Source organism: Vicugna pacos, chromosome 22 (genome assembly GCF_048564905.1).
Source record: "Vicugna pacos chromosome 22, VicPac4, whole genome shotgun sequence".
In the NCBI taxonomy this organism is placed as follows: domain Eukaryota; kingdom Metazoa; phylum Chordata; class Mammalia; order Artiodactyla; family Camelidae; genus Vicugna; species Vicugna pacos.
The window spans coordinates 6,292,652-6,319,625 of NC_133008.1; the positions used below are offsets into that span (position 1 = coordinate 6,292,652).

Below are 26,974 nucleotides of genomic sequence, written 5' to 3' on the forward strand. Positions count from 1 at the left end.
TGGCGGCGAGCACATCTCTGTGTGGGCTGGGACATCCCCTGGGGTTCGACCCCCCAGCTCACACCCCTCCCCTGGCCAGCGGCTGCTCCCAGCCCCAGTGCGGAGAGGCAGCACAGGGTGCTGGTCAGTGGGGGGCCTTCTAGCCCTGCAGGGTGCCAGGCATGGGGAGAGACCCAGGCACGCCGGGCACTGGCCCAGAGCTTCGGGCAGGTCCCCAGTGTTCTCTGAGCTGCCCTTCTTCTGACTCCAGAGGGTGACATCGTCAACCACCCCTCGTACCATTACATTTAGGGAACCACTGCCGGCCATACCTCCAGCCCACTCGCACCCAGGCTGAAACAGGTAAGCTGGGCCTAATTATACAGGACATGACTTGGCCACTGGTGCTTCCCTCAGCACAGTCTCTGAGAGCAGTGGGATGTGGGGAACCCTCGTGGGAGGCCCCTGGTGATGGCAGCTTGTCCCTCAAGCCGGAATCAGTGTCTCAGGCTCGGCCCTGCAGAATCTCAGTCTTTGCTTAAGTCCTAGGACGTGGCTTTTCCGCCACTTTCACCAAAGCCGGGAGCCCACGCAGCAGAGCCACGTGAGTGGCAGCTGACCACGTCCGCCCTCCCCATAGCGGGGCTCTGCAGGGAGGAGGGCCCTGGACAGGGAAGGGGAAGAAGGAAGGAGTCGAGGGAGTCAGACCAACACTGACCCAAGTGAAGGTGCCCGCGGAGGCAGGAATAGACACGTTGGTGACACGTCCCAGAGCCCCGGGGCCCAGGTGACCGAGCTATGAGGAAGGGGAAGGAGACCGAAGTGGGGTGGTGTTGGCAGATTCATGGCATGACCACTGGGCAGGACCCCGCAGCTCTGCCCCTGGCAGGTGTGCCTGGCAACCCTCCTGCTCTGGTCCCACCCTAAGCCTGCTTATCTTCAAGCCACTCCAACTTGTGCCAGAGAAAGTCCCAAAGCCTTGCTGGGGTGGCCTCATCCTGGGGTCGCAGGAGAGCCCCGGACAGGCCCACCTGAGTGGCTGTGACGGCTCAGGACAGGAGAGGGAGGGGTCTGACCCTGGGTGGTTGGTGTGGCGGTCCTGGCCCAAGAGGACTTCCCTGGGAGGGGATAGGACGGCCATACGGGCAGGAGGAATCTGTGAGGCCAGGCCTGTGGCAGAGGGGCCCCGGATCCTGGGAGCTGCCTCAGGGCTGCCCATCCTGCTCAGCTTCCGCGGGAAAGGAGCACAGAAGGAGAAGAAACAGAAGGTGGGCATCGAGGACCCCCAGAGACAGCTCCAATGACACGTGGTCACCACGGCCCCAGCTGTCTGCTGGTGTGAAGGGCGGGGCTGAGGGCATCCCCCAGCACGGCCACGCTCCCCACTGAAAGGTGGGATTGGTGTCCACGATCCACTCCGGTTTGCTCAGTAATTAACTTAGCGGGGCTCTCAGAGCTCAGAAACACAGGCGCTGGCCCAACAGAAAGGGAGTGAGAAGAGAGTGAGGGAGCTCCTGGGATCTCGGAGGGGGGTACCTGGCAAGGGAGCCCCAGCCCAGCACGGAGGGGCTGCTGGCCTCGCCGCCTGGGTCACAGCACAGGGACAGCCGCCACGCCCTCCGCAGGTGTTCGCCTAGGTCAGAGCCACGGAGGAAGCCCGAGCAAAGCGCTGGCGCGCACCTCTCAGCTCCCAGACGGACCACCCCACCTGAGTGCTGGGCTCGCAGGCCTGGGAGGCCCCATATTTGGTATTTGACCCCCACCTGGGACAGCCAGCACCTCATTCCCAAGGGAGTGGGACAGGTGCCAATGTTTGTTTTGGCCCAAAGGATGTCTTGCAAACATTGCCCAGATGTTAGGACTGGGGCGCCATTAGATGGGTTTTGGCCAAGAACCTATGGAATGCTGCTTTGCGTCAGCCACCCATTTGGGGCCTCCCAGGAAGCCATGGCACAGAAAAACCAAGTGCAGAGTATGCTGGGCATGGAACTGGCCGGCAGGAGTCATCTCTTGGGGAGGCAGTGGCTAGGGTGGGAGGCAAGGCAGCAGAGAACTCGGTCCATCTTTTTCTTTCTCCTGTAAACCCACTCTTTCTAACAGCTAAGACTGTGGCCAGCTGGGCCTGGGGGAGCGTCGGGATCTCTGCCACGGCCCTCAGGCACACGGCTGTGGCTCCTTGTATTCTAAGGAAGGCAGTCAAGATGCAGCCCCAGAACTGTGAAATGGGGTAGTAATTATGTTGACGCAGCAGAGCCACTCACCCAGAATTCTGCCCTGTCCCAGATCCAACTGGGAATTACGCTCAGCTGTGTTGGCCAAGCTCTGCAGACAGGGCTGCTGTCTGACCAGCAGACGACAAGGAAGAGGTCTGGGTGAAATCAACAACGCCATCAGTCGGGGCGCAGTCCCCGCCGCAACCCCCACAACCGAACGTCAGCTGAAGAAAGTCCTGCCTCAGGTTCCCACAGCAAATGGCAGTCTGACTTCAGATTTCTACATGGCTCACCCTGGCCAGAGGTCCCCCACGCCCACCACGGCAGGCCCACAGTGGTTCTGGGGTCCTTTGGCACTGGCTGGACCTAGATGGTGGTCGCGAGGGGGGCCCTGGGAACTACTGACACTCCCCCCAACTCCAAGCTGGCATGAACCACACCTGCTCTTGCAAGACCCATGTCTCCAAGTCTCAGAGGGACAAGAGGGCAAACAGGAACATTCCAGCACCAACTGGCACCACCCTCCCTACACACGCACACACACATACACACACACAGAGGAAGTTTTATTGACAATTCTCAGCTGCCCCACCAGCTTCTTCTCAGAGCACATGGTCTCCATCTGTCACCAAGGTGGTGCTCCTGGAAAGGGACACAGTGCAGGGGACACCATGTCCCTGTGATGGGCCTGAGAAAGTGGCAGGAGCCTCTTGCTGATACGGGGAAGAGGAAGGTGGGAAAAGACAGAATCTCCTTGGTTTGAAAGTGAGAGCAACCTCTTAGCTGTGTCCAGATTTTCCTTATCAGCCTTGTGCTGTTGTCCCCACTCAGCCCAGAACCAGCCTCTACCTTGGGGAGCACTTGGACCTCCATGAGGTCCTAGAGAAGCCTCTGCCTCCAGAGGAGGGAGTTACCCTGACTGGTGGGAGAAGGGAATCTTGCCTGGTGGCCCAGGCTTTTCAGGAAGGGCCAGGCCAGGGCAGGGGCCCTTGGACACACTCCCCCTTGAGAGGAGGAGGCTTGGGCACTGCGGGCACAGTGACGGCCTGCTGCCTTTCCCACCCCACGGCATCCACGTGAATGTGGAGGGCCTCGTCCCTGCCTCATAAGCAGGATGCCTTCAGAAAATCCCTGGGCAGATGAATTTTCACAAGCAGAAAATAAACACATTTCCTATTGAACTTACTTCCGCAGTGACCACCAACAAAACATACACTTATAATAATGCAAAAACTCCCCCAACCAACAGAGTCAAGGAAAACGTAAGAAATGAGCGAGACCACATGAGTGTTACCAACAAGCAGCGTCTGCGGGTGCAGAGTGTGACGGACCTGCAGAGGTGAGAATGGCCTTGGGAGTTCAGGGCAAGGGACCCCCAGGCTGCGGAGGTCAGACCTGTTTGTGACCACAGTCGGGTACCCTAGGACACTCCCTGAAGGTCATCCTCCCCTTGAAGAGCCGGCGTCACGCAACTGAACATGTTTTGCTTATAATCCATCAGCATACTCTGTAGTGACTTTGGGAGAAATTCCCCAACATGTAGACTGATTTCAAAGATGGAAAAATGTCCTGCATCCTTCTGTTGGCTTCAGTAGTTTTCTGTGGCCCCAACCAGGGAGATGGCCAGGAGTGAGGCCTGACCACCTAGGGGGCTAGCCAGAGTTTATGCCTTCGTCAACCTCCCCAAGGACCAGAAGGAGCCGAGAGGAGCTCCACTGCATGGCATCTCCATGGTCTGGGAGCAGGGGGAAGGACCAGGGCCACAGACTTAACCCTTCCTCACCCTCAGCACTGCTGGAGGCCAGGTGAGGTCAGGCCAGAAAGCTCTCTGGAAAGGTGAAGACCTGGGTGGGCCTTGTGCCGACAAAGCACAGCCTCCATTTCTGTGCTTGTAGGAGGACCCAGGCCTCTGGCCCAGGAGACCCCTCCGCCGAGAGGAAGTTCCTGAGACCTGGGAGGGGGGAGGGGGCTACAGTTCTCCCAGGACCCACTGGCCTGAGCAGGGAGTTGGCCAGGCCTCTGCGCATTAGCTGAGCAAACAGCGCATTTCTCAGGAGGATGGGGTGAGGCCCAGCCCTGCAGAGAGGCAAAGACGGGGTATGTGAAGCCCACGGGCCCAGACCCTGGGAAGCGCGACTTTGGTTGTAGGAGCGTCGCTGAGCCCAGCCTGCCATGACGCTCCCAGCCGCCCTCCTGGTGCCCTGCGCGGCCCCGCTCGGCCGCTCTGGGGGGCGCGCTCAGGCCTTGCCCCCGGGCCCTCGCCGGGGGCCCCGGCAGCGGCTCTGCGCACACCCCCTTCACCTCCAGCCAGTCCCGGCCCTGCTGCCTCCGCACCCTGGGCGCCAGCTCCTCACGCCCGCCCCTTCGGTGCCCTGGAGAAACCAGACCACGAAGCTGCTCGTCGCCTCCTAGGGCTCCCCATCCCCCTGGGCAGGAAGGCCTGCTCCTCCCGAGGCCGCCGAGGTCCCCTGGGGCGCGCCCTACCCGAGCCGAGCCCTCGGGCTTCCCTGCACGCCCCCGCGAGCCCAGCCCCCCTGCTTCGTGCACCGGCAGCGGGCTCTCCCGCCCCCAGGCTGGCGCGCGGGCCTTCGTCTGCGGGCTCCTCAGCTCCGCCCCACCCTTGGAGACACAGCCCCGCCTCCTCGGGGCCCGGGGCCGGACGAGCAGGGCTCCTCCGCTGGTGTTACCGTTGCTGCTTCTTCCCAGACGCAGCGGCCCCGCCCGAGGTCCCGCCTGCGGCTGACCTCGCCCCTGCTGCGGAGGCCGGGCTGGGGCCTCGGCCAAGCCCTTCCTCAAAGGCTCCAGCCCCCTGAAGTGCATGCCGGCCCGTCTGGGAATCCCGGTGGAGCATCCCGTGGAAAGCGGGCGGCTGAGCTGGGCCCCGAGGCCATGGGGGCCCTGCCGGCAATGTGGGGCCCTGCGCACCTCCCTGCCGGGCGGTGGGGTCCTCCCCAGCCATCCTCCTGAAAAATGGAAACACTCTACTCCCTAGAGCCTTTAAGAGCGTCCTGGCCCGGCCGGGAGAGCTCATTTCCCGCCCCCAGGTGGCCCTGGGCAGGAGCTCGGCTGATCACACCTGCAGGGCGGGGGGCTGCGGAGGGCCGGGGGAGGGGGGAGGTGCTGGCCATCCCGTCACGAGGGTGCTGCCCGGGCTTGCCTCAGCCGGGAGCAGCGGCACGACCAGCCGGGAACCCTCCCTGCCCGGGGTCCCTGGGTGCCTGGGGCCCTGCCTCGCTCTCCCGCTGACCGTGGGGTGGGGGTGGGGGGACGACACTCAAGCTCGGCTTCTCCTTTCCGGGGGCCCAGCGTTCTTTGGCTGAGCTGAGGCTGGAGCATCGCTGCCTAAGGACGAGATGCTGCCGCCCAGCGCTGTCCCCGCTCTCTCAGTAAAAACGGGTAAGAGCAGCTTTGCGGTGATGTTTTCTCACCAGATGCCCCTCCCGTTCCTCCCCCTGCTGTGAGCAACAGAGCCGAAGGAAGAGGGCCTCAAATGGGCGTAAAGTTGGGTTGGTCCCTGCCCCTACAAGGAAATCAACTCAATATTCTGAAAACAATTTTTTTTAAAAGAATGCTTATCATTTTGAAATATGAACTGAAATATTTACAGATGAAATGATACATCTGGACTTTGCTTTGAAATAACCCAGAGTGTGCACAAGAGGTGGGCTAGCTGAAACAGGATTAGCTATGTACTGATAACCAAAATTTGGTGATGGGTGAATCAAATTCATTCAGTTGTTCTCTGCACTTTGGCATATGTTGGAAATATTTCAAAATAGAAAGTTAAAAAAAAGATTAAAAGAAAAGTGACAGAATATATGCAACACACGAATCTGATTAAAGGACACTGAGTGTGTAAAGAACTATGTGTCAATCAGAAAACGACAAGAGGTATCTGAATGGCAAAACCAAAAAACAAAACAAATAACAAACCTTTCATTAATAAGGGAAACCCAGACTGAAAACCACAATAAACTATCATTACACTTACCAGACCGTCAAACATTAAAAATCAGACAAAAACAAGCTTTGGCAAAGTTGTGGAATAATGAAAAAAAAAATCTCCTAAACTGCTGGTAGGAGAGTAAATGGGAACAAGCACTCTAAACAGAGTTAAGCTTACCTAGTAGGTCAAATGCATGCGTGCGCTGCCACCTCGCAGCTCCAACCCTCAAGTTCATGCCCTGGAGAAGCCCTTGTGCCCCAGCACCTAGCAGAATGCTCAGGGAATGATTTGCTAAGGGCAGCGAGAAGGAGGAAGACAGCTTGAGACGACCCAAAAATACTTGCAGAGAAGAATAGATAAATGTATTTTGGAATATTCGCACAATGTAATACCATACTACAGCGAAAACAAATTAACTACAGCTCTTACAACTCCATGCATTAACATGAAGTAATCTCAAAGACATAGTGGCCAAAGAATTCCAGCCCCAGAAGAAATCATACAAAACTCTTTTTTTTTTGAGACAATTCATATACCATAAAATTCACCTCTTTAAAGTGAATTTGGAGTTTTTAGGTATTCACTGTAGTGCAGTTATCACCACTACCTAATCTCGGGACGTTTATATCACTCCCAAAGGAATCTGCACCCATTAGAAGTCACTGTTCGTTGGAGAGTGTTTTTTAAAATATTTTTAGGGGGAGGTAATTATGTTTATTTATTTATTTTAATGGAGGGACTGGGGGTTGGACCCAGGACCTCGTGCACGCTAAGTGCACGCTGTACTGCTGAGCTCCACCCTCTCCTGTTTGCTGGGGAGGTGTTTATTCAAACCCTTTACCCATTTTTAAATTGGGTTGTCTTTTCACTGTTGAATTGTTAAGAGTTCTTTAAATATTTTGGAGACTAGACTCATCAGATACGATTTACAAATATTTTCCTCATTCTATGGGTTTCTTATTTTTTTTCACTAACAAGTTTTCGATTTTGATTAAATCCAGTTAAGCTAGTTTTTTCTTTGGTGGCTTGTGTTTTAAAAGGTGTCTTATCTAACTATTGCCTAATCCAGGGTCATGAAGATTTATGCCTATGTTTTCTTTCTAAGGGTTTTTGTAGTTTTAGCTTTTACATTTAGGTTTTTTAAATTCATTTTGAGTTAATTGTCTGTGGTGCGTGGTCGAGGGCCAGCTTCACTCTTGCTTGTCGGTGCTCAGTAGTTCAGCACCATTTGTTGGAGATACCACTCTTTCCCTTACGGAGGTGCCTCGGATCTTTGCCCCAAATCAACTGGCCAAAAATGTAGTGTATTTCCAGGCTCTCAGTTCAGTTCTGCTGTATCTGTGTGCTTCCCTTACGCCAGCGCCGCGCTGCCGTGAGTACTGCAGCTGTGTAATACGCTTGGAAGTCAGCAAGTTTGAGTCCTCCAAATTTGTTTTTTCAAGGTTGTTTGGCTTTTGGGGTCCCTTGGATTTCCACTTGAATTTTTAAGGTCAGTGTCAGTTTCCCCAACAAACAAAAAAGCCATTGGGGTTTTGTGAGGGATTGCACTGAATCTGTAGGTCAGTTTGGAGAGTATTGTCTTCTTAACTGTTTTGGTTTTCCCCTCAACTGTAAGTTTCTCAATCCATAAAAGGGAAATGCCTTTCCATTTACTTAAGTATTCTTCGCAATGTTTTACAGTTTTGTTGTAGACAGCCTACAAGTCTTGCGTTTCTTTTGCTAAATTCCTGAGTATTTTATTGTTTAATGCTATAGTAAATTAAATTGTTTTCTTAATTTGGGATAGTTCACTGCTAGTGACTAGAAATAGAATGGATTTTTGTACATTAATCTTGCTGAACTCAGATCTGTTAGCTTTAACAGGTTTTTTGGTGCATGGATTACTTAAGATGTCCTATGTGCAATATCATGCCATCTGCAAGAATAGTTTTACTTTTTTGTCTCCAGTCAGCTTCACCTACGCCATCTGGTATGTTGTTCACAGTATCCCATAGTAATCCTAACTCTGTAGGGTTGCTAATGTCCCCCTTTCATTTCTGACTTTGTAACTTGAATATTCCTTTTTTCTGTACAGTATACGTAAAGGTTCGTCAATTTTGCTGAACTTTCCAAAGAACAACAAATGCCATATGGCTCTTTACAAATGATAAAAATGTCTTTTATTTCGTTTTCTTGCCTAGTTTGCCTGGCTAGAACATTTGTACACTGACCAGAAATGGCAAGAGAAGCCATCTGGGTTTTTTGTTTTGGTTTTTTTCTGATCTCAGAGGGAAAGCCTTCAGTGTTTCACCGTTAAGTAGGATGTTAGCTGTGGGTTCGTTGTAAATGCCCTTTATCAAGTTGATTCCATTCCTAGTTTGGCGAGTGGGTTTTTGTTATTTGCTGTTTTTAAATGAAGGGTGGTAGAATTTTGTCAAATACTTTTTCTGTGCCTAATGATGTAATTCTGTCATTTTGTCCTTTATACTGTTGATCTAGTGTGTTACATTAATTGGGGATATTAAGCCAACTTGCATTCCTGAGATAAATTCCACTTGGGCTGGTGTATGAGTTTTACATTTTGCTGCATTGTTTTGGTAATTTTTTGAGAATTTTGTGCCTGTATTCGTAAGCGATAGTAGTGTCTGGTTTTGATATTAGGGTAATATTGGTCTTACAGAATCAGTTAAGAAGTGTTCCTTCAAATTTTTGGAACAATTGTGAAGAACTGATATTGTTCTTAAGTATTTGGTAGGATTCCCCAGGGAAGCCACCGGGCCTGGGCTTTCCTCCCCATATAGTTTTTTTCATTACGAATCCAACCTCTTTACTTGTTACGTGTATTCAAATTTTCCGCTTCTTCTTTAGTCAGTTTTGGTGGCGTGGGACTGTCTAGGAGCCTGTCATCCATTCACACAGTATTCCGTAACAATCCTTATTCTGCAGAGTTGGTGGTAATGCCCCCCTTTAATTCCTGACTTTAGTAATTTGAATGCTTTTGTCTAACCAGTTTTGCTGCTCTTTCCAAAGAACCAACTTCTGTTCATTTCTCAATTGTTTATTCTCTGCTTCATTGTTTTAATTCTTACTATTCCCTTTCTTCTGCTTGCTTTGAGTTTGCCTTGCTCTTTGTTTCCCAGTATCTTAAAAAAAAAACCCGTAACTTTCCACTTTATTTTTTGCAACAAATAAAATTGAAAATTTTAGAAGGGAATTTTTTTTAAATCTAGACATTTATAGCTATAAATTCCCCTTTAAGCAGTTTTTGTTGCAACCCACGGGGTTTGGTGTGGATTTTCATTTATTTCAATGTATTTCCTAATTTCTTTTGATTTCCCATTTGACCCATGGGCATTTAGGAGTGTGTTGTTTAACTTCCCCGTATTTCCAAATTTCCCAACTTTATTTCTGGCTTCACTTCATTATGATAGAGATACACTCTGTATGATTTCAGTTCTTTTAAACTTGTTCAAGCTTGTTTTATGATGCAGCCCACGGCGTTTTGGAGATTGTCCCACGCGGGCTTGGGAAGCACATGTATTCTGGCGTCGTTAGGTGGGGGGTTCTGTACACACCTTAGACCTGGTTGCCTCACAGTGCTGGTCAAGCCTCCTGTTCCATTGATCCCTGCCTAGTTGTTCTGTCCATCGAGAGCAGGGTATTCATGTGTCCAGCTGTCACTGCTGAACTGTCCGTTAACCCTTCCGTTCTGTCAGCTTTTGCTTCATGTAGTTTGGTGTTGCTCATCGTTATAAAATGTCCCTTTCTCCGGGCGTCTTTTGCTCTCACGTCTATCTTATCTGTCAGTACAGCCACTCCAGCTTGCTGATACTGTCTCTGTGTGACGCCTTTTCCCCTCCTTTGACTTTCACTATTTGTATCTTTAGATATAAGGTATGTCTCCTGTACAGAGCATAGAGCTGGACTGTTTACTTTTACCCAGTCTCATCTCTTGTTTGTCAGACTGGATTAATCCATTCATATCTAATGTCATTATTGGATTTATGTCTGTCATTTTACTTTTTTTTTCAGTGTCTCATGTCTTTTTTTTTTTTAACTAATGTCATTTTATTTTATTTTATTGAGTTACAGTCAGTTTACAATGTGTCAATTTCCGGTGTGGCGCACATCTTTTCAATTATACATGAGCATACATAATCTCATGTCATTTTTATTCCTTACTTTTTTTTTTGCGTTAAGTGAATGTTTTCTAGTATAACATTTTAATTTTTCATAATTTTGCAGTTTCATATAGTTGAAAAAGTGGATTCTGGCTGTCTGAACCCACAGCTTAAACTCACCCTGCCGGAAAGGAGAGGAGCGCCTGGCAGTTCGAGCTCTTGACACCACCTCCAGTCACGCTGGCGTAGCGAACAAAGTTTCTCATGACAGGCCCAAAAAAGTTTAATAGTTTCAAGTAGATCAGAGTGATTTGGAGTGTGCAGTTCAAAGAAAATGAGGTAACAGACATCTTCTTATTCATTTGATTTAAAATGTTAATGATGCTAAAAAAACTGCAGAGACCGGTCTTTAAGCTGCCTTGTAATCGAGCAGTCCAGCTGGATTAGACTCATCTGGGGAACAATGTACGTAGAAAATTTTTTCTTTTATTACCTGGAGAAAATTATAAACTTATAGAAACAGGCTCAAATTCTGTAAAATTCTAGTAAAAACTCTTCTGTAAGATTCCTCTAATATATATAACCTGTACATTAAAAACGCCTTTAAAGTATTAGTGAAAGCTTGTTTTAAACTGTTTCAACTTGAATACCTAAATAACACTCCAAGAGAGGAATTCTCAGTATATAGAACATTGCTTAGAACTTTATTCTAAATACACTTCAGTTCATGTTTCCTTAGGTGCGTGTTCCTCTCAAGAACATCACCTAGAATTTGTAATGTGGGCATACTTCGTTAACTTTTACCACCTCTTTTCCCGGCAATTATAAAGAACAAGGCTTCTGTTATAGAGGTAAAATTATGTATTAAGGATTAGGTAGAAAATGCCTACTTTAAAAGCTGGACATCTCAGCAAACATTCATTTTATCTAAATTGTGCTGTGATTTAAAGGATTTGTTTTCCCAGCATCTACATAAAATTTTACATTTGTTAAAAAAGTAGTTTCTAAAAAGCAAGTGGACTTAATGTTCTGAAGAGTTGGGAAGACAGACATTTTAAAAGTTTATATATACAGCAAAATATATACATGTAACAAGTAAAACACTTAGTGAATTAGGATAACCCCACCAACACAATGTTTGCTATTGTATTTAAAAGCATTTATTTAAAATATGTCAGCCTCCTTCCAAAGGATGAAAGACACATGAGCCCATTTCTTATATTATGAGGTATCTGGTAACAACAAAATCCTAAATGCAAAAGGACCATCAGTTGCCTAAATATAAAATCGAACTTTGGCAAAGATATGAGTGTTATACAGAATAACACAGCCAATAAGGACATTAAGTTTACAACGTCTCACCACATCACGGCCCTGTCCCCATTTACGCTTCCCTTTCAAAGGGCAAGTTATAACCCTGTCCCAGATGACTCAGAATTTTAAATAGGTGGTGAGCCAATTAACACATATTTTTCTCAAACTTCAGTACTACAGCTATACAAATTACACTTTTAAAATATTTCAAACAGATATTGAATTTATTGGTTGGCTATGAGTAGGAAAATACATCAGTAAAGAAAAGACCCTGTATATAAATATAATACTAGCTAGCGACAATCCGACCAAGAAGGTTCCACTGGAAAGAACAGTAAGTAAAGTCCCTGTTACCACAAGTTCGTAAGTCATAGTCAGTTTCCCATCACCCTTGTCCAAGAGCTGCCTAGGCAGACGGGACATTCTTTGAGCTTAGTGCAGAAAATGTGCTGGGTTTTGTTACATAAACGGTAAACAAAAGTTAGTCCAGTGCATTACACATTATATAATGTCCTGTGAATAAAGACTAGACGCTCTATTAGACACTACTTCAACATACTGGTCACTAACATTTATGTAACCAAAAAGAAGAGCAAAGCGAACATCTTAAAATACTGTTCATGAGAGAGGGAGAAACACTTGCTAACGGTGTTCTTTGAGTCGCCTGCAGCATTTGTACGGGACATGCTGACTGGGCCATGAAAAGAACAAGCTGCTGTGAACTGCTTTGCCTCGGCTGGCTCTTGTCCTTCTATGATGTGACCCCAAAACCCTAAAAGTCACTATGGAAATTAATTCTGTAAGTTTAAATAGTTAAAAAAAGAAGAAGAAGAAGAAAGAAAAAAGGAATACTTAAACTGGAATTTATTACTGAAAATCTGAAATCTTAGAACTCTGAAATTTTAATTTCAACATTTTAGAAGTGCATTCCACCCAATTTAATAATGTCCTTAGGTTTCAAAGTGCTAACTCAAAACAAGTGTTCCTGGCTATCACCAAATCAAACAAACATAAAACCACTTCTTGGAGATGTTCCTTGCCTGTCTTCTAGGACTATTAAAGTTGCAATCAACAATTTGTTTCTACGACTTTAGTGTAAATAATGCCATAAATTAATTTGATGAACATTATTTAAATTCTTAAAACATAAATAATCATCACTAATATGGTAAATTGTACTGCAAGAGACTTTACACGAATTGAGCCCCTCCAAATTTCTGATCAGCAGAACAGAAAATATACCCCAAATTTTCTGTAAAACACTCATAAGATGGATTTACACTATGGCAACACCACATTAAATATATTTGTTATAGAATTTTTGAAAAAAAAACCTATACTACGAAAACATACTAGTTTTTATTGCATTTTAGGAAATATGGATTATTGGAAATTATTTAGGACACAGAAAATATTTAAAAAACAAAATCTTGCTTAACAAAAGTATCATAATCTATTATGGTGTGACCATTTATTCCCTACAGACCCGAAGTATTTTTTTCTCTTTTGAAGGATACAGTCATAAACCTACACTCTTGGTTCAATTTATCACTATCTAATAAGGTAGAGAAGCTGTTCAAACTGCCCCACAGAACGCATTATGCCTAGAAGAGGCAAGAACAAAGATTTTCAAGACTAACAGGCCATTATATCCTACTGTGCTGCCCCCAAATTCCAATATATTGTAGACAATAACAGTACAGATGAGAACATTTCATGTAAAGCTCAAACCTTCAGCGTCTAACAAGTGCACTCTAGTTCCAGCATCTACGAGAACACACCCTCCGTTAACAAACACAGACAAGTAAGTGCTTCCCACCCCCTCCCGTAAAACTCTCTGGGCCTGCCGTCACACAACGCGGATCGCAGAACAGCGGGCTCCTTCGTCTCTTCAGTCCAACCAGCTCAAGCTTGCCCTTGCTGGAAATTGTCATGATGCACATTACCAACACAGTGTTTAGGAAAAATGAGTAAACACATCTTTTATTCACACTTTACAAAAACAAAACAAAACAAAAAACAAAACAAAACAAAAAAACCCAAAAAATAAAATTAGAAACAGAAGCCCCATAAAAAGTTATGCATTGGTTTTGTATCAATAACACCAGCTTTCAATGTACTGATTATAAACTGGATGTGTTTGGTGTCAGCACAACTTAAAACAAAAAGTAAAAATTAAAAAAAATCACAACAAAATCTTAAAAAACAAACAAACAAAAACACCTCAAAGGAAAAACCAGGTCCCAAAGATTCAAGATCAAAATCTTCTGGAGAATTTTTTTAAAAGAAAAAGAAAGAAAAAAAAAAAAAAAGGAAAAAAAAAAGAATCATTTACTTAAACAGTATGCAATTTTATTTTCTCTTAAAAACAGAATAAGCACATTTAAGTGCTGAACATTTTTCATAAAATTTTAAGTCACTATCCAAAATGACTCATTCTCTGTATAAAAATTGTTACTAACATTCAACAATTTCTTTTCTTAATGCTCACATACATGGTGTCCTTTTGCTTCCCTGCCTGCAGTTGAAACAAAAGCAGTTAGATCAAGTTCCCTCTGAATTCATTTGATTTTTGAGAGAAGAATGAATGGATGAGAACAGAACATATACAAGTTACTTTGCAAAGTTAAAGCTGCCTTTAATTTCTACTCTACTAATGGCACTAAGGGCAAAATACAGGGTGTAATAACTCTTATCTTGGTTGACATATTAAAATGACTTAGTCACTTTAAAAATGATCTGAAGAACTGTCTTAGGGACCTGTTTTGAAAATACATCTCATTTATTTTATACTGCTTCATAAATTGAAAATTATCTTTTTTTTTAAAGGAATGATTTAAAAAAAAAAACAAAACATGGAGACTAAGGAATACATGGAAAACAAAAAGAATTCACATGATAGTAGTATTCTGGGTGATGAACAGCACTGTGTAATGACACCAAGAAGCAGTGCTTGGGCCTGGTGAGCAAAGGCCCAGGGGCCCACCCTATGAGCATGTTCCAAAATGTGACATTCAATGCTTCACAAAGGAAAAAAGCCACAGTTCATACAAAAGCATCTTCATAAAACTCACAAATGTTAAACAGTATTTAAAAAATATAAAAGAGGATGCACAGATTTTCTCTGCATGCACAGGCAGTGTGTGGTGAGAATAAATTCAGGCAGGCACAGCGGAGATAGGACAGGAAGTATCTCAAAAAGGAGTTAAGAAGCTGTACTTAAGCAGCTGTAATTTTTCTTAACTTAAAAAAGTTAAAGATTTAAAAATATCAGAATGTGCATATATTGACCATCACATTCAGTCCATAAATGCCTACAGATCGTTCACCGCTCAACTTACCCGTCCTGGTAGATAAGATAGTTTTTTGTAAAAACCCAGGAATTCATGGGTAAGTTGCCTCTGGTCCAAGAAAATGTCCTAAGCTTTAAACAGATTTAGATTTAAACAGTAATGTTCTCGATTAAAAAACAAAGTAGTACAAAAGGGCTCACAAAACCCTAACAGCGCAAATCATCAGCAGAGAAAAGTCTGTCACAGCCTCTTTTACAAGCTGGCCTTTGTAACACATGAAACAGGCAAAAAAAATTAGCCTTAGATTACAATACAGTCATCTCCAAATCTGATTTTTTTTAGTACAAAATTTCATAAATCAGGTCTTCTGTGGATCATATACAATCATAAAGGCTAAATTCAAATTCTGTATTTTACAAACATGTCTGAAAAAGGAGGAGAAGAGTGTGGAAGAATGGTCTCTGGATGTTATTACTGGCCTCAAAAATGTAGTGCTACAGATTTCTGTGCAAAGAGAATATGCTGTTCCAACATTTTCCTATTTCAAGGCATGAAAGTATTATATTGGGTACAAGAAACAGGAAAAGTACTTGTAACAAATTAAAGACAGGTGCAAACACACCAATCCCTGTCTGACAGTATATAAAGCATATTGGGCTCAGAGTCTGTTTGTTGCTAGCACCTGGCTTTCATACCGTATCCTTATCAAATAATCAGAATGAAAACTCAAATCATTATTATTAAGGAAAAAAAAATCCCTAATGGCCATACCTCACTCCCCTATATTCAGATTTTCTACGAGTTTATGAGTAAAACTGAGGTCATCCTCTGAAGGTACGTGGCTACCTCCTGCCAGGAAGGTGAATGCCGTTAACCTGGGGCAGGAAAGGCAGTAAGAGCTCCAGCTGTGCAAAAAGTGAGAAGTGGTCGGACGGGATGAGTGGGTGCGGGCAGCCGCTGATGTTGTTCTCAACCAGCCAGTGGTGGTCCAGGGGTCCCAGGATGCCGAGTGTGTTCAGCTGAGGTTTAGAATAGAAGATGTAGTCTATTATACCCTGAAAAACAGAAGAGGAGAAAAAAAAAAAAAGACAAGGCACCACATAAGATAATACCGACATACTGAGAACTTTCAGCCATGTTTGGTAAGCAAAGAAACGTCACAGCCTGCAGGAAAAGGCAGCGCTCCACAGGCCAAATCTAACCCCTAGTCTTCAAGTGTCAGAATGAAGGAAGTTTAGAGATGATAATCATTCCTCCTTCTACCTGGATCTTTTCAAAATCTTTAAGGAGAACTAAAGAATCCTTCATGATATGGTCTCTGCTTCTCTTTCCTAACTTAATCCATGATCTTTCCCTTGCTTATGATCCCACTGCCACACTAGCCTTTTCCGGGGTTGGGGAGTGAAGTGGGGTACAGTGCCAAGCTCCTTTCTGCCCCAGGGCCCCCACACATGCTGTCCCTCTGCCTGGAACACTTTCTTTAACTTGTCATCTGGTGAATTCCTTCTCAACCTTCAAGAACCAAATGTAATAATCACTTTCCCAAGACATTCCCTCACCCCCTTAATAGCTCCTACCACATGTGACTTCCCTGCTCATGCATACCCCAGGGTGTAACCACAGACCTCTCTGTCCCACCAGATCCTGATTCCACAAGGGCCAGGCTGACTCTGCCTCCCACACCCTCAGCAGCACCCGGGCACAGTGTCTGGAACACAGCTAGGTCACTCCTCCCTGTAACTGCAGCCTCTCCTTTACATGCTCTTGACTAGAAGCATTTCAAGCACATTCAAGTGTCTTCTTCCCAACTTTATATATCAGTAACAGGAACAAGAGAAAAAAATCCCTCATCTCTCTCACCTTTTGGTTATCATGCTCACTTCTTCAATCTGCTTGAAATAAGAACCTAAAAGTTGGCTTTTACTACCGCATTGCTCAGATATTCTTCAGCTCATCATATTCTAGTTTCTCTGACCAGCTCTCCAGTGAAACAACTTAAATCTCACTCAGACACACACACACACGCACTTCTGAAGCTTACCACTCACTCCACTTTCCCTAGAAAGGCCTTCTTCCCTTGGTATTTAAGTTCCAATTTGCTCCTGGTTTCCCTCCTCTCAGGTCACCGTCAGTCACACTAGTTTTCCCGAGTCTACTCCAGTCTCTCTACAGCTCTGCACACTCATCTGTTTCCAGGGTTAAATCACTGTCTGCAGTACTTGACCGAAGTCAAGTAAAAAACTGTCAGTTTTCAAGTTTCTCAAAGGAGTCTGAACAGCCCTCTGCTCCAAAATTCAGAACCAATTAACACAACTATTTATACTCTATAGGACAGTCTAACCTGAATGATTATTTTTTTCAGCAGGTTAAAACTGGAAAACTAGGATTTAAGAGAGCAGAAAGGTAAAAGGTGGCTAAAAAGGCCACAAGCCCTAGACAAGGGCCGGTAATAAAAATGAGGAGAATCACTAAGGAAAGGCTAGCTCCACACTGTAATCCAGTAACTGTAGAAGAGAGCATGTGAATGATACATACATATTTTAGAAATTAAAACATGGCTAGTAATAAACTACATTTTGGTACTCAAGGAGCACAGTTTCACTTAAACTGAAATAGGAGACATGGGACCCCTCTTCTCAACTGACATCAGATTAAACACATCATCTGGTTGTTAGTAATGAACCTATTAAAAAAAAAAAGTCCAAAAAAGGTGAGTTAACTCAGGATTTACTATCATTATTTCACATGATTTCTTACCCTGGAAATTATTCTGATAGGTATGCAGGGATGGGCCTCTAATAGGGAATTCTACGTAAGAGTAACAAAAGAAAATCGCTGTCAACGAATTCGAGATGGCCTAATTCCATTCTGAACAGTAACGTTTTAAAGGTACCATAAGTTACAAGACTCTTTAAAAAAACAGATTTTGCAAGGTCATTAATCTCTCAACACTCACCTTAAAATCAAACGTGTAATTTGTGTAAGGCATCAGGCCACTCTCGTAGGCACTCTTTAACTTGAAACCATGAGTGATCCTTCCGTTGGTTGTCCCATTTTTCCCATTACAGCTGAAGTTTGTAAGACTTTCATTGTATCTCAGTTCCTTGAAGTCTTTATGGTTTGTTTCTACTCCACCAGTGCTCAAATACTCTACAACACCTGTAAAGAAAATGAATGCACTTTTTGCACTGTCAAGTATAATACAGTGAACACATAAAATAATTGAGTAAGTAGTTTTAAACCACACATATTCCCACTTTCTAAAATGTTTTACTGTTTTTTACATTGCCGGAAGTTGTATAAATCCATTTTAATATGGTTTTAATCACAGTATATTGAATATTTCACACGTCACTGTTATCACATGAACATGTGTGTCTTCTCAATTATCTTTTTTCAAATGATTCTTACAACTGGGCTGGTGTAGAGTATTTGTTAAACTAGTTTCTTACGTTTTAAAACTTCATGTTTCTACCTAAAAAAAAAAATTAACACCTCAGTCAACATATCAGCATGTAGGTTTCAGCGTATGCTAAATTATTTATTGGTAAAAATACCAAGATCAGGGTTCATTGTGGGGGGCAGTGGGGGGGGTGCAGGGGGGGTGTATGTCCTGCCAGCTACTAAAGAGTCACAGACACTTCATCCTCCCTGGACACTGTTTTCCCAAAATGCTAAGTATAAGATTGTTCTGCAAATATTTAATTTTCATTTAATTAGTTAGCAAAACTGGACACTGTCCCAAGTGTCTGTTATCAAAATATAGTTTTGTGACATGGAAATGGGTCTTAAGATCTGTGTTATTTGACAAGAGTCTCTGTTTGCCCCTCGGATATTTTGTTGCTAAACAGAGAATGAAAAGCATACAGAGAAACCGCCAGACAATAACCCTCAACTGCTTCAGCAGCAGTAATCTCTGGATAGCTTTGATGAGATGGACTAAAGAATTATGGGTCTCTTATATCTTTATTTACCCTGAAATGAATTTTAACATAGTTTCTATCTTGTTAACTGCTCTCCATCTATCGTAAGGGCAGTGGCGCGCTACTGAATCTACCCACTCCAAACGTGTGTGCATGGTGTGTGTGTGTGTGTGCATGCTCATGCATGCAAGTCCAAGGGAAAGTATTCTCGTGTATACGGTGAGGTATAAACAAGGGGCTAAAAGACAAAAAAAGAAATACTCAGTTTGATATTACAAGGACTATGATTTATTTACTGTCCTATCTATGGAAAAGTATTCAAGAACAAGGCTTTCTGTATTCTTCTCCTTTCTCATAAAAAAAAAAAAATTTAGATTCTTATTCCTTTTTTGTTAAAATCACCTGCCAGATCTGTGCAAATAAAAGACCTAAATTTCCACCTGAGGCATATTTTTCTAATCAAGCATACCAAAATTTGAGATCCTTAAATATATGATCATATTTAAACTGGATTATATTACCACATGCTGGAATCTCAAAGAGGCTGTCTTAATAACATTTTCAGAGTCTGGACTGTATGTTACCTAGGGACAATGAAACACTATTATATGTTCTTTAACGAGTTACTTCAAGTCATCGCCTACATGTTTACTGAAGATAATTAACATCCTTCCTTCTGAGGTTTTTCGTATCACTTCATTTTCAAAATGGGCCTCCTACTTCACAAAAAGAGAAAATTTTAACCTGATTCATGGCTGCCACTACAAACTGAGTTTTCATTTACTAAATTTGGAATTATCACAAACAATACATTACAAAAACACTTTAAGTCAGAGTAAATATTCTATATAAAAGAACATTTTTTTTTTTACCAGAGTCTGGCAAAGAATTAAGATCTGCACACAACACCAGAGGAATAGTTCCAAATTCTCCCAATACACTGGACTGGAGGCCTCTGGAGGCTTTATCAATAATGTTCTTCACTTCTGAGAGGAACATCATCGTCTGAACCAGCTTCACATCGGAGTACTCAGGGTCCCAATGCATGTGAGCATTAGCCACGAGAATAAGTTGCTTTTCTGTTCCAAGATGTGGCTTTCCAGCTATATTAGATAAAGAGAAAACAAAAAAGCCTTGTCCGTCATATATTCTCACAGGGTCTGAAAGCAAGTAGTGTCTCAGAGTCTCAGGAATAAAAAAGCACCCTAAAATTCACCTGATGACTGAGCCTGCCCTCCAGCAAACCTGAGAAACAGGCAGCTAACCTGTGGCTTGTACTTCCAGCAGAGGGTGATACACTACCCAAAGACAGCCCATTCTATTTGGGACAGCTTGACTTTTAAATACTTCCAGCTCCTTAAAACATCTGGGGCTTAGTTCAGATATCCCAAATTGAGCCTCACAAAATTAAATCTATACCCTTTTTCTTAAGATACATTGAGGACAGTCACTAAGTTCCATCTTTCATCTTTTCTATCCTTCAGGTTAAATATCCTTATTTCCAACTGTTTCTCAGGTGTCATAAGTTTCAGTTCTTGGCAGGATGGTCACTCTAAATATATTATTAAATAAAAATATATATTTTAATTTCAAATAAGTGGTCCATTTCTCCAAGACTTAAGACTTTGAAAGTAATGACTACAAGTAGGTCAAGAAGAGAAGTCAGGATACAGAATATCCCTGTTGCCAAGAAAATACAGAAGACCTTTTCTCCACCAGTTATTTTAACTAACATTTACTTCAATATTTCTTTCATGTGAAAAATTCTTGGAGAGGGAAAAAAATTTTTTTCTTTGGCTTTATGCCTTTTAAGTTTTGAAATACTTTTCTGGGCAATGCTTTCTCATATTAAGCTTTGTGGTAGAGAAAAATGGTTATGCTTTAGAAAAGATTTAAATTCTGAGTTTCTTCAGGTATTACACAAGACTATTAATACATAATTTTCTGTTATCTATTAAATTTTGGAGGTCAATTTTACAGGAAGTGGAAAAGTCACTCACATGATATTTCAATCAACTCCTTTCGAAGTTCCAGCAGTACAGCAACTCCAATGTTATCTTTTGTCATGACTCTGTTCAGCATAGCTTCAGATCCTTCTGAATTTGCCATTGCTAGCTGATTAAATTCAACAGTGTGTTTCTGAACCAAAGTAAATCTAAAACAAACAAACAGACACAAACAAAGTTGGGAATACCAAGACCTTAGCTTTGTGGGAAGTGCAAATTTCCTAATCTTCCTTAACAGATATAATGGCATGTAAATCATAGTATGGAAAATCCTCCCAACACCAAGCTGCCCACGTCCACTTAAGCTGCTCTCAGTCTGTTACAGACACAAATAACATCTTGAAAAATGTTCACAACATAAGATAATGTAGTTATCTTCTATCTAGGTTTCATGCTGAAATATTCCATCCTGTACTTTTCAAATAATTCTCTTCCAAAGTATGGGTTTAAGAATCTCTCTACCACCCTGGAGGGAATGCAACTGCAAGGCCTTCAACAACTGGAGTTAGACCGTAGCAGACACACGGAGAGATAGCAGCACTTCCAACACGTCCTCTGAAACAATGTTATTTCTGATGAATCAAAACAAAACCCTATGAGTCAACAGTATTGTTTTCTTGAGAAATAATATAGTGCCTCATTTTCTTATTTGCCAACTAATTTCCATCCCCTTGACCCCCTCCCAGCAAACAGAGAAGTATTTTTTTAAAAAATAGGATGACTTACTTTTCTGTCTTGAAGAATATTGCACAGCCATCGACGTGTTTTCTCTCTTGTTCCGACATTGTCCTAGCTCTAGATTTAGGACTAAAGAACCCATTATAGCCACGTTCTTTCAGTTCTACCAGAAAAAAACTGTAATACTGTTCCGTTTCAACCTCCTGAAAAATTGTAAACAACAAAGTTATTTCAAAATTAGTCCTATGAATTATTTTGTACAGTTTGAGAGCTTAAAATAATCTCAAAGGACTGATCTGTAGGATGAAGAATATAGTATCTTTTCGATGTAACTTATCTGAAATCAATCAGAACACCTACTTATCATTTTACAAGTACCAGCTGACAAAGTCAATTCTTTGTTGTTGAGAAGTAAAGACTGCAAAGACATCAGCTCTATGCATGTATACTTCTTTGTATTTTAGAAATGGTGTAGAACAAGAATAGAGAGAAGTAACTCCACAGATCACAATTTCAGGCCGTAAGAAGAAACTGACTTGCTCAAGGTCATAAATTATTATGAGAGTTGGACTGAGAACCTAGTTACTGTGTACCAGGTTTAATGTTCTTTCCACTCTCATTATTCAGTTACCGCTGGTAGTAAAGCAAAATTATACCTTGACAATGCCACAATTTCAGTAACATGGCCACCCAATTCATAACAGCAAGCAGGGGCATCGGGGAGAAAAAGGTGAACATTTGGCCATCATAGTAAATGCTTAAACCCTAGCTTAACCCATTTGCTTAGTTTGGCACCAAAGTGCTGCAATACAAAGCAATGAATGCTCTCAGAATTTACTAAATACAGAAGAAGTCAGTATTTTAAGAACTGCTACAGCCAGGACTTCAGGTTTCTTGCTTTATCAATGTTGGGGCATTTGTGCAATTTAAATAAATGCTTTCCAGCTGACCTACCTGAAGACTCACGACATCAGCGTTGCAGCTCAGGATTTCCTGGATGATGGCCTTCTTCCTGTAGTCCCAGTCCAGCGCCCACGACGGACAGTAGCCGTACAGCTGCCGGGTCGCATACTTATCACAAAGAACATTATAGCACATGACAGAAAACAAGGCTGTAGGAAAGATAGCTTTACTTATTCACACACGTGGCAGAAAAAAAAAACATAATTAATTTCAATAGTTTTCACTTAAATGCTAGGTTTGACTATTAATTCAATATATATTCACTGAAAAGCTACTAAGCGCCAGACAAGGCATAAATAAAGTCAGACAGTAAACGAAGGACAGACGTGTGAACAAATTATAATGCAAGTGATAACGTGCTCCTGCCAGAGGTACGCACAGATGGCTCCGAAGCTAGAAGACTAAGATCGTGAGCCCTTCAGCCTCTAAGAGCAGGACTCCTCATTTCTCTACTCCCTCCCCCACTTCACCAACTGCTAATGGAGGATGTGGAGACCTGACAGAAGTTTTCGTATAGGCATCCTTCATTTTCTTCTACAGAGCAACTGTGACTAATTCACATGAAAAGAAAGGGGTATTTATTATAGGGCAAATACTATTACATATATCACAAAAGTGCCCGAACTGTTTTCAAATAATTTAAAAAGGAAATTAGAGGTCATTAGTTCAATTTCTCTCTCAAAGAGGTGTTCTATCTTAAAATTTTGTATTATCAAATATATTCAGAACGTAGTAGGATCTGGAAACTTACAATATAGAAAGACTTTGGTGTATTTATTATAACTGAATTTGATCAATATTTTACAGCAGGTTTTCTCAGGGGTGGCACCACTGACATTGCGGGTAGGTAAATTCTTTGCTGTGGGGTGCTGCACTGTACACTGTAGGATGCTCAGCAGCATCTCTGATCTCTAGCCACAGGATGCCAGGGCACTTCCAACAGCTGCTGACAGTCAAAAAATATCTCCAGACATTGCCAAATGTCCTCTGTGGGATAAAATAGCCTCTGGTTGGGAAGTACAGCTTGATAGCTTACTTTCTAGAGCACAGTACAGAGGCCAGGGAAACAAGAATTAAGTCTTTATTATCATCTCCAAAATCAAATCAACCTTAAGCATTCTACTGTGACACTGCCCATCATCTAAAGCATGCTAATAATACTATTAGATTTACAATGACCAAGCAAAAGTAAGATCTAAAACATTAGGCTACCAACCAGTTGGCCGTGTTCTGTCTGGTTCTTGTAGCATAATCCAAGATCTTGGTGGTGGCTGGTCTGTTGAAACTAGTTCAACAAAAAACACAAAATTAAACAATGTTCTTACAAGTCTCTATAAAAAAATAGTTTAATCAAATGACCACTTACTTCCTTTTGCAGCACCTGCCAAATTATCAAGCAAATAGTTCAGCAGCCTTCTTGTTCCATCCGGTTCCAGATAGAGACTTAATATATCGTGGGTGAGTGGATTTCCTGGAAATATTTAAAACAGGTAAAATGAAACCAAAACAAGCACTAAAATACTTCAAAACCGAAAAAAATACCAAATTATCAGATCCCCTATAACAATGTATTACTAACATACCAAATTAGAGAAAATATGTTTTCAGTTTTTAATGTGAAGAGTGAAAACGATTCACACCATGTTCTATAGAGGTCTCCAAAAAATGACTGTTAATGGGCTGATGTCAATCTAGAAGATACCTAATGGTGCTCTGGATCTGAGCCTGCCTCGTCAACACTTTCTTAAGGACCAAAAGAGAGCAAAACTGGCTTGGAGAAGAGTGGGAAGAAGGACTTAGACAAAGGAAAGGTGACAGCAAATATGATGACTCGGAGGATCAACACTTAAGAATGCAACAAAGTTGGTAAGAAAACATCCTGATGACAAGGGAGTCTAGCACTTCGATTTTTAAAAATTCTGATGAATAATATGGGACACATAATATGGGAACAAGACAGGAAAAGCTTAGTTTCAGATTCACTCACTAGGGAAGGGGGAAAACTCCAGGATCACAATCCATCTGTAAATTCAATCTCTGTTTCATAAGTGCCAAAAAATAAAAGCAAATGCAATGATCTACATGTATCTGTAACTGTCACAAATCCTCTTAAGAAGGATTTCTCAGGTACATATGAGAAATAACAGTCCCGGACACTGTTTCAGAAGCAAAGTTCCTGTCCGTGCCACACAAGCAGCATACTATTCCGCAGGCCACAGCTCCATTTTAAGAAAGACTAATAAATTCAATAGACTGAAGAAAATAATGAAAATGATGAAAGATCTTGGCCATTCCAGATTAAAAAAAAAAAGATATGGGATATAAGAATGACCATAGCACAGAAAAAAAGTGTTTTCTTTTCCTTTTTTCTTGTAAAAGAGTAGACTCATAGCAGAATAAGGACCAAGGGATAAGATCTACTAGGAAAGCCAGCTCAAAGCAGAAGGGTAGTAAACCTCAGAATCATTTAAGACGAAATGCCTGGGCCTGTGAGGCAGTGGAGGGCCCTCCGCTGAAAGGTGGGTCACACGGATGGAAGAATAGCTGAGCTGGCTGACTTTAAGATCCCTAGGACCCCACAGCTCTTAAAATCTGAGAACCTTAAAGGTAAAAATGTGCTCCTGTAAGTGCAAAGTGTGTGTCTACAGGGAGGCAAGTTACAACAGAATCGTTCCCCTATATGTGCACAGTTCTTTATAGCTACCAGACGCTGAAATTTTCATTTAGTCACAATCCTATGAGGAAGATAGTTGTAACCGGAAAGTTACTAGGACTCTTGTTAAAGACATTTTGAGAAAATGAGGTCAACTAAAAACTTCTCAGTATCAGATAAGCATCCCATTCCAACTAGACCTTAACTAATGCTGTCTTTTTCCTACTTTCTAGTGCAAAACATTATTTAGAGGCAACTGCTGGCTACTTATTAACTATGTGATCATCCCTTCTAAGATCTTTCTATAAAATTAAAAACCATTCTCAAACCCAAACATCTATTTTTGACTCTCTAATAAATGCACAAAGCCAAATGGTATATTCCCCAAGATTTACTTGCTTTTTGAAATTCCTTTAAATCTAAAACTAGTCTGCTCTTCGTGCCTGGAAGAGTAACATACTTAGGGTGAAGTTAACAAGCACAATACAATTCTGGAATTACAACACGGTGTCTCTGAGCCCTCAGAACTAAGGAACGTAACTGAATGAGAGAAGCCATTTCTGGAAGGATGGAGTAAACATCCTGCTAAGTACAACCAAAACCCCGTGACTGTGGGTAAAGAAACAAGACTCTGAAACGTGATGAGAAAGCAGAATGACCAAAGACCTCAAGACTCGAGGAACAACACAGTGGTGAACTCCCTGGCTTTACTTTTTAGCCTCACAGATCCCAGCCATGAAGGTCAAGAAACCTGCAACAGAGAAACATCAATGGGTCCAGAAAAAGCTCCAACAGAAGCCCAAGAACAAGGAAAGGGCAGTCTAACAAATCCAGGCCTTCAGACAGTAACATCTCTGACGCCAGCTAAACACCACAGAAACATAAATGATGTCCTCTCTACTCGCGCCGGCCAAGACCAAGCAGTGAGCTTAGACTTCCACCCTTCTGAGGAAGTAAGGAGGTGCCCCAAAGCCCTAGCAGGTATTGCCAGAGACGACACCAAGTAGGGAGCTGGGACTTACATCCCCTCTAGGCAGCAACGAGCCCCTCCTCCTCCACCCTAGACTCTACCTCAACCCACAGTATCGAGGTGCTTCTGCCTCTCCTCCGGGGACTGGTGTCACAGGAGATGAGGAGAGTCAAGACCTTCACCACCTCCCAGCAGTAATGAAGTCACCCAATGCAGTGACTCTTGGCACACAGGGAGCCAAAATTGCTACCTGCACCCAGTTAATCCTCAAGTGTCAACAAAGGCTAAAGGGAATCTTAACTCCAGCCGCCCTGGCCATTAGGAGATGGTGCGCTCCATTTCCCTGCCACAGCAGTCAGAGAAAGTCAGGGGGAAGTTTAAGTAAGACCTAAAGTCTTACAACGTAATATGAATATGTCCAGTTTCATGTGAAAATCACTAATCATATCAAGAACCAGGAAGATTTCAAAATGAATGAAAAAGATAATAGATTCCAACACTGAGATGACAGAAACATTAGCATCATTTGATCAAAACAGAGAAAGCACGAAAAAACGCTTCAATGAGAAATTACAAACATGCCTGAAATAAATGAAAAAATTAAAAAACAGGACAATTCAATAAAGAAAAAGAAAGTTTTGGTAAACAAACAAAACACAAGAGAACCAAATGGAAATATTAAAACTGGAAAATGGAATAAATGAAATAGAAAGCTCAGTGGACGAGTTCAACAGCAGAACAGAGGGTCAGAGAAAAGAACTGGTGAACTGGAAGACAGCACAACAGGAATACCCAATCTAAGCCGCAGAAAGGGAACGGGCTGCAGAGAAAAAAACAAAACAAAACAGAAGAACAGATCTTCAGGGACCTGTGGGACCACAACAAAAAGATTTAACATATATGTCCTCAGAGTCATGGAAGCAGAGGACAAAAACA

General features: G+C 42.9%; 1 protein-coding gene across 5 annotated transcripts in view; it reads right to left on the reverse strand.

Moving 5' to 3' along the window:
* Positions 1 to 11,375: 11,375 nt before the first annotated feature.
* CNOT6 (CCR4-NOT transcription complex subunit 6) overlaps positions 11,376 to 26,974 on the reverse strand; it is a 60,582-nt gene continuing 44,983 nt past the window's right edge. For all 5 annotated transcript variants that reach the window (XM_072947064.1, XM_072947063.1, XM_072947062.1 and 2 more), the window contains 8 exons: positions 23,782 to 23,886; positions 23,632 to 23,700; positions 22,407 to 22,564; positions 21,501 to 21,655; positions 20,769 to 20,923; positions 19,641 to 19,871; positions 17,802 to 18,004; positions 11,376 to 15,900 (listed from right to left, as the gene is read on the reverse strand). In XM_072947064.1, the coding sequence (XP_072803165.1) occupies positions 15,688 to 15,900; positions 17,802 to 18,004; positions 19,641 to 19,871; positions 20,769 to 20,923; positions 21,501 to 21,655; positions 22,407 to 22,564; positions 23,632 to 23,700; positions 23,782 to 23,886 (1,289 nt within the window). In that variant the 3' untranslated portion in view covers positions 11,376 to 15,687. The remainder of the gene's footprint in view (positions 15,901 to 17,801; positions 18,005 to 19,640; positions 19,872 to 20,768; positions 20,924 to 21,500; positions 21,656 to 22,406; positions 22,565 to 23,631; positions 23,701 to 23,781; positions 23,887 to 26,974) is intronic.